Source organism: Mus pahari, chromosome X (assembly GCF_900095145.1).
Source record: "Mus pahari chromosome X, PAHARI_EIJ_v1.1, whole genome shotgun sequence".
Taxonomy (NCBI): domain Eukaryota; kingdom Metazoa; phylum Chordata; class Mammalia; order Rodentia; family Muridae; genus Mus; species Mus pahari.
In genome coordinates this window covers 129,034,641-129,045,498 of record NC_034613.1, presented here as the reverse complement: position 1 = coordinate 129,045,498, position 10,858 = coordinate 129,034,641, and the positions used below count along the sequence as shown (strand labels likewise).

The 10,858-nt window shown below is 44.2% G+C and overlaps 2 protein-coding genes across 2 annotated transcripts in view; one reads left to right on the top strand and one right to left on the bottom strand.

Moving 5' to 3' along the window:
• The window catches only part of Tsr2 (TSR2 ribosome maturation factor), a 6,786-nt gene extending 2,158 nt beyond the window's left edge, over positions 1-4,628 (top strand). Inside the window, exons 3-5 of the mRNA XM_021187263.1 lie at positions 2,175-2,266; positions 3,325-3,501; positions 3,698-4,628. Coding sequence (XP_021042922.1) covers positions 2,175-2,266; positions 3,325-3,501; positions 3,698-3,832 — 404 coding nt within the window. The 3' untranslated portion in view covers positions 3,833-4,628. The remainder of the gene's footprint in view (positions 1-2,174; positions 2,267-3,324; positions 3,502-3,697) is intronic.
• Fgd1 (FYVE, RhoGEF and PH domain containing 1) overlaps positions 4,423-10,858 on the bottom strand; it is a 43,165-nt gene continuing 36,729 nt past the window's right edge. Inside the window, exons 13-18 of the mRNA XM_021187261.2 lie at positions 8,470-8,500; positions 7,922-8,023; positions 7,488-7,613; positions 7,152-7,313; positions 6,020-6,163; positions 4,423-5,516 (exon numbers count right to left, since the gene is read on the bottom strand). Of these exons, the coding sequence (XP_021042920.1) occupies positions 5,211-5,516; positions 6,020-6,163; positions 7,152-7,313; positions 7,488-7,613; positions 7,922-8,023; positions 8,470-8,500 (871 nt within the window). The 3' untranslated portion in view covers positions 4,423-5,210. The remainder of the gene's footprint in view (positions 5,517-6,019; positions 6,164-7,151; positions 7,314-7,487; positions 7,614-7,921; positions 8,024-8,469; positions 8,501-10,858) is intronic.

Genomic DNA, 10,858 nt, shown 5'->3' with positions numbered 1-10,858 from the left:
GTGCTCTTAACCACTGAGCCATCTCTCCAGCCCCCAATATCCTAGTTTTGAGGATGGTATTAGGCAGATTCACAGCTCGACATTTACAATCTAGTGAGTGAGTTCAGGTAAGTAAATGAATAGTTAAAATACTGGGTGTTATGTGTTATGAGAAAGAGGAGCTCAGAATTCTTCAGTTAACTGAGCCTGAGGAGAATTTTGATTTGTTTTTTTTTTTTGTTTTTTGTTTTTTGTTTTTGTTTTTTTGAGACAGGGTTTCTCTCTGTAGCACTGACTATTCTAGAACTCTTCTGTTGACCAGGCTGGACTCAGACTCAGAGATCTACCTGTCTCTGTCTCCTAGTGCTGGGATTAAAGGTGTGTGCGCCACCACTGTCAGTAAGAAGCCTTCTTGAGAGTAGCGATTAGGGTGAGGCCTAAGGAATGAAAAGGGGGAAACTAGATAGAGATGATAAAGCACGTACTCAAAGGAATTAAGTGCATTTTATTAAGGGGATGGAAGAGTGGTAGAGAATGGTGTGTGTGTGTGTGTGTGTGTGTGTGTGTGTACACGTGTGTACAGAGACACCCTGACTAAAGGGTAAGAGATAGAAGGCCTTCTGTGACTTTGCTTATAGAGATAGAAGGTCAGTGTCTGTAAAATTCAAGCTATAAAAGACTTGTCTCGTTAGATATTCAATGAAGAAAAAGTTTCTCTAGTCAAATTATGGAAGCTTTTTTTCCTCCAGCTGCTATTTTATTCCTAGTAGTAGTAGTAATTGGAGACAGTATCTCCTATAGCTCAGGCTGCCGTGGAATTTATGTTCCTCATGCCTCATTTTCCTGAGTGCAGGGTTATATAGGTGTGTGCTACCAGTCCTGACTCTGTTTTCCATTAGCTTTTTATAGAGATCCTCCCGTAAAACTCAGCAAAATTGAGCTGGGAATGTAACACAATTGGTAGAGTACTAATCTAACATAAGAGGCCCTGGGTTCAATCCCTAGAGCCACATTAACCAGGCATAGTGATTCATGCCTGTAGTCTTTGCACTGGGAGGTGAAGGCAGGACGATAATCAATTACCAGGAGGAATTCCAGGCTAACCCTGTACTATACAGTAAGTTTGATGCTAGCCTGGGCTACATACCTATTATAAAAACAAAACCCTTGAAACTCAGCAAAATATTTCCTAAAGGCAAGCTTCACGATAGGTGATAAAATTCATGAGCAAGTTCTAAGGTAAGTAATAGTGTTTGCTAGCTAGAAAATTCAGAAAGTAGTTGGTAGAGAAAATAAGGTCTAACATAGGACAATGGCAATGGTCACAGAAAAGAAAGTATCCATAGAGGGGGTTTGGAAAAGAGATTTATGATGAGTGGCAGGGTAGATTAGAAGCCTTTCAATGGATAGAGGAACCTTGGAGGATGAGATGCTGGTTTGGAAGGCAGGATAATAAACCTGGCTTTGGATATGGGGACTTAAAGCACCTGTTTAACATCTGGACACATAATTAGCCTGAGTGGAAGACAAATTTTAAGGCTGTAAGATTTGAATGGTAGGTAAAAGTAGAAGTGTGGAAGAGCTACGTCTGGGAGAAGGCTATGTCTAGGAAAAGAAAACTAGTCTTTCATTTAGGAAATATAGACCATTGGCCCAGAAGATAACTGAGCTCCAAAGTCTGAAGGCAGTATTGAGGTTAGATTTCTTTTTTGAAAGTAGTGCATCCAGCTGAGGGTATAGCTCAGTAGTTGTTTGCCCAGCATGTGTTTGACCCAGGGGTTGATCCCCAGCACCAAAAAGCAATAAAGTCCCGTGTCCATTTCTTCTTACCCATTGCCCTTGAGTCTCTGGACTCCTGTATTAGTGGAGCCACAGTTGAGAAGGGTCTCCACATTTCAATACTTCAGCTGTGAAGTGATGCATATTAATTTTAGGGATTTCGTCTCCCTTGTGCCAAGCACTGTGTAAAGGAGTCCTCTCAACAGACCCTCCTGAAGGCTGAGAGGAGCAGCTCGCTCAAGGTCTCCTCTAGCTGAGGTTGGTTGGAATAGACAAGTAAAAGAGGGTGTTTCAGTGAACAAGGGATCACTGGACCTTTACCAGTGTAAACCAGATATAGAGACAGGGGTATTGAAGAATGGTCAGGGCTGATGAAGTTGCCCTTTGGTTAAAGGGTTCTGTCCTTTCCTATTTAGCTGACTTGGAGATGGAAGAGATAGAAGATTTTCTTGGGGAGCTGATGACCACTGAGTTTGATACAGTTGTGGAAGATGGGAGTCTGCCCCAGGTGAGCTTATAGAGACAGCTGCCTGCTCTTTCTCCCTACTGTCTGTTAGGGACAGAGTTCTTGTGATCATTCTTTTCTTGAGGCATAGACATTCCCTATTGCATTTTCAAACATTACCTTTATTTCTCTCTTTAGATCATTCTTAACCAGTATTTTCCCCACGCCCCACAAGCTGGGTTGGAGCAAATTCCATCCCTATTTTGATTAACACTGCTTACCCTGATGAGATCATCTTTCATTTTACATCTCGGGTCCCTTTCTTTTTTTGAGACAGTGTTTTACTAACATGGGCTGCCTGAAATGTACGGTGTAGCCCAGCCAACCTCAAATTCATAGCAGTCAGCGTACCTCGCCCTAAGTACTGGGATTATAGCTTGTATGTCACTTTGTCAATTCTTTTTTTAAAAGATTTATTTATTTACTATATGTAAGTACACTGTAGCTGTCTTCAGACACTCCAGAAGAGGGCGTCAGATCTTGTTACGGATGGTTATGAGCCACCATGTGGTTGCTGGGATTTGAACTCCGGACCTTCGGGTCCTCTTACCCACTGAGCCATCTCACCAGCCCCTACTTTGTCAATTCTAATACCTTCCTTCTCTTCTAGGAGGCCCTCATTCAAGGCTTCACACCCTCACCCCAGCCCTTGATTGGTGGTTGCTTCAACGAACTTTGTTGTTGCTTTATTTATTTTTGAGACACGGTCTTACTATGCAGCCCCAGCTGTCCTAGAACTTGACATGTAGACCAGGCTGGTCTTGATCTCCTGCTTTTGCCTACTTAGTGCTGGGATTAAAGATGTGTCAGTACTTCTAGCTGTTGTTTTATTGACAGTGTTTTACTATGAAGCCAGGCTGACCTCAAACACAAAATTCTCCTGCCTCTGAGGTCTCTCATTTATATGCATCCACCACTGTGCCCAGCTGCTTGGATGAACTTCTTAGGGAGAAAAGAGCCCTGAAAATTCCAAACCCCCTTCTCTATTCTGCTGTAAATAGACTGGTTTTATGGTAGATTGTCTGAAAAAAATCTAAAGTGGTTGGCAATTTCCTTGGTAGGTGAGCCAGCAGCTACAGACCATGTTCCACCACTTCCAGAAGGGTGATGGGGCTGCTCTTCAGGTTATGACCTCTCAGATCAACCAAAAAAAGTGCAAAGTCACGGCTACCCCACTTATGACAGCCAAAGAAACTGATGTGGCTGAAGATGATGTGGACAGCGTGGAAGAAATGGAGGTAAAAGAGGTGCCTGTTTTGGGGCGGTTGAGGAGTGGTGTTCCTAAATGTTTTTAATTTTCTAGCTAGATTCACAGGGAAGTGATGACGGTTGTAGGTGTTGGTGGTATTTTCAAGGATAGCTCACAGTCATGGAAAACTTGGGAGCAGAGCCTGGGTAATGTACTTAGAGGTTTCTCTTCTATTTTCCTTCCAGGTGACAGCTACTAATGATGGGGCCATAACTGATGAGGTCTTCCCACAGCCTCAACCCTCTGATCCAGACACCCAGACTATTAAGGAAGAGGATATAGTTGAAGACGGTTGGACCATTGTCCGGAGAAAGAAATGAGCAGGGCAGTACATGTTTTGGGCCCTCGTTTGTTAGATATTATGAGACTTATAGGAGCTGTTTTGGGGGGCTATACACCTCTGTTCTGGAAACCATAACCCTTCTTTGTTCCCCTGTCCTTCCCTTCAGGGGAAGGAAAGCCCTAGTTGTGGGGTTGATGGGACCTATTCCAGCCCCTTGAATCTTCAGGTACCATATGAGAGCTAAGAGCAGGTTTCCTAGCATAGTGCCTCCTAGGCACAGTGAATATGAAGATGGCTGATAAGTGTGGAAGTGGTTGGAGACCCGACTTGTAGAAAATCGGCAGGTACATTTGTGGAAAGGACTAGAATTCCACAGTGGTAGGCTGGCTGGATTGGCAATCATGAGATAAGTATACAGTTGGAAGAGGGAAAAGATGTAGACATCTCTATATTCCCCAATGTCCCCATCCTAGCCTCCCTCAGAACAACCCTCATCCTGCCCAGAATTTGCATCCTCCTGGGAATGCTCCCTGCTTGAATACCCTTGAGAGTTTGAAGGACTTGACTAAAAGTGGTGAACTTGAATGTTGGGCTGTTTTAAGTCCAGGGATGAGGCTTAAGACCTTAATAACATAGAACACTTTCTTGTTTAATCCATGATTTAACCTTGGAATCAGCTTTCTGTGAGCTGAGCTTCAAAATTTGGCAAGAGAGTAGTTTCTGCACCCTCCCATCTCCCTTAGTAGCCTGGGACTTTGGACAAACGGACGGACCATAGCAGTGCTCTGAAAGTTACTGTATGCCTGAAATAAACTGTATTTTTCTTTAAAAAACAGTATCCATTGTCCTCCCCCCTCCCCCATTCCCGTCCTGCCCAGTGGCCCTGCCATGGATCTGGACGATAAAATACTGGATTGCTTTGGGGCTAGGTAGAAGCTATAAGCCATGGGAAAGGCAAGAAGGGTCTAGTCACCACCCCATGTAAAGTCATACATGTAAAGACACTGGCTGAGGAGGAAAGGGTGGGTTGGGGTCCCAGGGTCAGTAGCAGAGCTGGCACTTGAATCCAGGTTTCCTGCCTCTGGTACTTTTGTGGAGAACTGGGTAGAAGTAGGATCTGTGGGGTACTGGGAGGAAACTGACTAATTCAAGTGAGTCTAGCAATTAGCTCCCGCCCTCCCTGGGGACAGGGATTTAAAAAATTAACATCAATGTAGGAATAGTTTGTTTGTTTTTTTAAAAAGCCCACATTCTGTTAAAAGATGAATTAAAAAAACCCAAGACCCAGCATTCGGGATTGAAAGTGCCCTTGATGGGAATTCAAGTATTGACTGCATTGGGAGTGGGCTGGAGCCCCCAATTGAACATGGGCAGCTGGAGTGTGGGGCAGAAACTCCCAGTTCCCCCCAAACCCTCTAGGTCTTGTCTCGGGTCTGAGAGGCTTCAGGAGGTTCAGCAGTGGCTTCTGAGGCTGCCACTGGTGTCTCCTCCATCTCCTTGTCCTCAGACAGTGTGGGCCCTGGGCAGAATGTGTCCCCACGGCCCGCCCTGCCGAGCACAGCCATCCAGCGCCGCTGGAGTTCTTCTGTCTCTGGGCTGAAGTACCAGCTTAGGTGGCTTTGTGTGATCTTGAAGACATGCCTCCTGTCTGGCCGCTCTCCTGCCTCAGGAGGCCCCACCTCAAAGCCAATGAGGGGCAGGCTGCGCTGGGCTTTCACATCCTGGAGAGGAGGAACAGAGAACTAGTGTCATCTAGGGGCTAGGCAGTATCCTCTGCCCAGTCAAACTTTGTTCTGCTGTTCCCCTCTGCTGAAGAACACTGACTTCACTGTAATGAACAGAAGATGTCTGAACTGGGACTAGAAGGCAGGCTGGTTTACATGGCTATCTCCTCCCATGCCCAAATCAACTGCTAGTCTTTACTATTACAGATTCAGTCTGTTGGCCAGCTCCTCTATCTGCCTATTCTGTTCTACTTAAGTGTCAGACCTAGAGGTGCCTGTCTCTACTCCTGTTTTCTCCAGAAAGCCAGACTTCCCACCTCACCCTCATTTTCCCCATACCCTGGCCTCCAAACTCTTCTACCTACCTATATTCTGTCACATACAGATAGGGGTTTTTAATTTCCCCCTTTGCTAGGCTCACCCTGTCCCCAAAGGACAAGGAGAGGGGCAGCCCAGCTTTGTCAGATGGCTGGAAAAACCTGAAGGAGTGTGATGCACACCTGAGGGGCTCCATAGATGTACAGCACCAAGGGTTCATTCTCAGGAACCACAAACCATGCCTTGTGCCATCCTTTCCCACCCTTCTCCATGTAGTGCAGAAAGCTGCAGATGACGCTGTTCTCAGCAGCCACAGAGGCCTGTTTCTGTGATCAGAGACATGGGAGAGGGAACATCAATGTTGATGGAAGGCTTTGCTCTTGGCTTTAACAGCCCCGTAGTGTATGGACTATGTCTCAGACAAAGATAGCCAAGCTGTGCAAATCATAGCTGAAATGATTTAGCCTCCGTCATGGAGATAAGCAAAGCAGGGCTTGGCTGCTGCTGACTTTTAACAAAGAGTATAAGGGGTATGCAGATCTCAGTGGGGACAGTGAAATGCTGGCCACTCTTCAGGCTAAGGGACATTCGCAGTTAACCCTTTTCATCTTTTCATAATATACTCATTGCCTGCTCTGAGAAAGTCCTTCTAACATTATGATTAATGGGATGAGTGGGTGGCTAACACCATCTGTCTCAATCCTAACAATAGATGAAAATGCAGGACTTATGAGAAGAGCACAGAGGCTGTTTATGAGATTGAAATTAGCATAAACAAGGCATTTAAAATAGTTCTGGTACAGTGTAAGCTCCCTTACATCTGGGATACCTTAGTTTTATTTAAAAAACAATCATCCCAAATATGTGTATATTCGTGGTCCTAGAAAGATAGGCTCAGTATTAACAGTGGCAACTTCTGGGTAAAGAAATACTTCGTCTTATTTTATGTTTCCTTATCCTAGTTCATAATTTTAAAAATGCACTTGGTTCATTAAAAAGAAAAACCTATAGGGCAGCCTAGGCTATTCAGTGAGACTTTGTCTTAGATAAAATGATACCTAGAAGTGGTTTTCTGGTTGTACAACTTAGTCAAATATCCTCTCTGGGTTTTAGTTTCTTCATATGTAAACTAAGGATAAGAGTATGGGTTGAGCAGTTACTGTAAGAGTTAAGTGTGTAAAGCTCTTTAATAAAAACTATCCTTTTAACTCATTTTCTTTGTCTCAAGTCTAGATTACCTGATTAATGAGTGCTTACCCTGGGTCAGTAACTAGGGCATACTTTGAGGCTTATGGTTAGGAACCCAGCTCTTACCTCTAGGATGGACCTCCTGCGCTGGGGTGTATGCTGGCTACAGGCTGGACTGCTCCCAGGTGCTCCATGCAAGGCCACATAGCAATCAGTGCACACACGGTTGGAACGATTGTTGTCATAGATGAGTCGGGCTCGGAACTCAGAGCATTTCCCACAAACCACCTGGGGCAGCAAGTGGGCACAAACAGCTTGATTGCCTTTGGCTTCACTTCAGTGTATCAACTACCACAGCCAACTTGCAGCCTCCTCCTTCTTGGAGGGTACCCCATCAGAAGTGGGCCTTTAGGCTGTCAGCCTGTCCCCACCTTAGCTCTGCCCCTGCCTCCCAACACTCACATGCCCACAGGCCTTGCAGTGGTGCCTGCGTTTGGTGATGGAATTGAAGGGCTCCTGGCAGCGCATGCACATGGTGACTTCCTTTTCCCGGATAGGCGTAGGTGCCCTCTTCCCAAGATCCACGTTCTAGGGGGAGGGTTAGGGCCCAGGTCAGAGACAGCTCCTCAGCCCAGTCCAGCCAGCCCACCTTGCCTCTGCTTTGCAGCTTAAATCATCATGGGGTTGGGGAGTGCATACTATTATTGGAGGTAAGTCACTTCACTTTCTGGGGTGCAAACTGCAGCCCTATTAGCTGAAGCTGGCTTCCGGGGGCCTGTCTGCACTGCCTCTCTAGTCCCTATTTTCTGGGAAAAAAAAAAAGATCATCTCAAGAAAAAGGTGGGAATATGGAGCTTCAAGGGGATCCCAGTACTGAAGAAGAGTAGGATTCTTACTGGAGAGTTAGGAGGAGTATCTTCATCATCCCTGTTTGTTGAGTTCAATAGTTTGAAGGTCTCCAGGGTTTGTTCATGCTTCAGGAGGGTGGAATTGATGGCCTGGCAAAGAGGTGTGAGAAATGAGAAGTCAGATCACTCCACGACAACCTCTGCCCTCACCACACCTTCCTATGCCTTAGCCTGGAGTTCTAGACCCAAGTCTGTCCCCGCCACACATGACTGGGAAAATCCCTCCCAAAATCCAGGTCTATGACTGGTAACTATCAAATGCGGGAAGGGGAGTGGTGGATGGAAAACCTCAGAAGGCCCTCCTGGCTGCTGGCTGTGTGCAATCTTTTACAAAGCTTGGTTCAGAGGAGCTGCCTTCCTAAAAGAATGTTTCTATCTAATCTCAGGACTTCAGCTTGCTTATCTGTAAGAGGGTGATAAAAGCATCTGTATAAGGCTGATGTCCAGGCCTGTTCTGTTTATTTTTAACTATTATCAGCCCCTAAGAAACCTGTTAATACCCTTCCAGACCCCTACCACAAAGCCTTGGATGTTACCTGGACCCAGTCTTTCTTCTCCTCCTCAGTCCTTGCAGGGGAGAAAAGAAAGGTGTTAAGTTAGGCAGGCCAATAAAACACAATCTGAATGGTATTTTAAGAGTTACAGGTCCTAGGCGTCACTACACTTTTTTACTTTATGTAGCCTTGAACAAGTCACATAACCTGCATTTATTCAATGTCTTCCAGATCAAGGAGCTCATGGTACACTATAGGAGACCGACAGGGACAGTATGAGAAAATCAGTGCTGACTCTAGAGGAAATGAAGACTGAGGAGTCCAGAGAAAGGGGACCTGCCTCAACCTATGTTTGAGTGGGGCTTTTAAGAAAGGTTTCCAAAGGGAGGTGCTAGGCCTCAGAAGGATAAAGGTGAAGTGTGTCTAAGAGTATGGAACATACATGAAACTATATCCAACTGCTAACCTGTCAACTTTGCAAAAGGAGGCAGTATCTTTTATTTCATGAAGATGGTGTTTACCTGTGCTCTGAACAACACTGGGATGATTATGTAATGTGCCCAGCATGCTATCTGCTATAACTCCTGCTCTAACTTCCTTTTGCTCTTCTTTGCTTCTTCTAGAGAACCCTTCTAGAACCCTCTTAGTAAAACATTTATTTATTATATACAAGTACGCTGTAACTATTTTCAGAGAGCATCAGATCTCATTACAGATGGTTGTGAGCCACCATGTGGTTGCTGGGATTTGAACTCAGGACGTTTGGATGAGCAGCCAGTGCTCTTAACCTCTGAGCCATCTCTCCAGCCCTTCTACAACCCTTGTGTTCTCCAAGCCCTCTGCCCTGGTGCAAACTTGTCAACCACCCCTAGGAATAGGACCCCTAACTTTGCTATCTCCCATCTGGACTCTCATTTTCCTTCTACATCTATATTCTAAGCTTCAAATGTATTTTTCTAATATGAGTTCTGACTGCATCATTAGGACCACTGTGTGAAAAGTAAGACTGTGAGACAAGTTATGATGTTGAGTCACTATTTAAGGATGTGGTGATGCAAGTTAGTGGCTGAATGCTTACCTAGCATACAAGGTCCTTCTCCAGCACTTGCAACATAACATGCACATGCACTAATGCATGTTCATTGTAATCAATGTTTGTCGAACCTCATCTGTGGTATACCTAAAACCTATGCATTTCACTATGCCGACTATGCCAAGAGAATGGTTTGGCAGTGATACTGAAACAAGTACTGAACTCTAGGTAATGATTTTCTACTAATGCCAGACTCTAAGGGTGGGTTATGTATGGTAAGGCTTTACTTATTTTGAAATGTATTTAGAAGTCATTGAAAGGCCTCAGTGGTAAAGGACATGTAATCTTGCAGAGTTCAGTTCCTAACACCCACACTGTGTACCTCAAACCTCCAATTCCAAGGCGATCCAATGCCTCTGATTTCTGCAGGAAACTGAACTTGCATTGTGCAAACCCCATACACAGATACACACTCATATACATAAAGTCATTGGATATTCAGTTTTCTTGGCACCATCTGCTAAAGAAGCTGTCTTTTCTACAATGTATGATTTTAACATCTTTGTCAAAAATCAAAAAGCATGGTGACATATCTGTAAACCTGGCACTTAGGAAGTAGTAGATCAGGAGTTCAAGGCTATCTAGTGCTACATAAGACTCCATCTCAAAACCCCCAAAACTAAACAAATTAGTTGGCTATGGCTGTGTGTGTGTGTGTGTGTGTGTGTGTGTGTGTTTATTTCTAGGTCCTATATATCCCATCAATCTACATGTCTGTTTTTGTGCCAGCACCATGTTACTTAATTATTATGGCTCTGTAATAGTAATATATGCTGAAATCAAGCATGAAGATAATTCAAATATTGACCCAGCTTCTAGGTAGGGGTGTGTGTGTGTGTGTGTGTGTGTGTGTGTGTGTGTGTGTGTATGAAAGATTAGTCAGCATACCACAGAAATTACATGCCCATCTATCTTTACTGCAACACTAGTCACAATAGTCAATATGTAATCAGCCCTGGGTTCTCAACTGGCAATTAGATAAAATGTGTATGAGTATGAATGTGAATGTATGTGTGAATTATGGAGTTTTTTCATGAACCCATAAAGAATAAAATGTCATTTGTCAGAAAATGGATGCAACTACAGATCATTATATTAAGTAAAATAAGCCAGATGCAGAAAAACATGTATTATGTGTTTGATCTCATTTCTGGAGCCTAGATTTTATATATACAAAATCATTTTTATATATGTCACTGAAGTAGAAGCAAGACTGTTAGGGGAAAGAAGCAAAGGGGGTTCTGGATAGAAATTATGGTCAAAGTACAAGATATACATACATACATGTATGAAATACGTCTTGCCAGGTGTGGTGGCACACACCCTTAAACCCAGGAA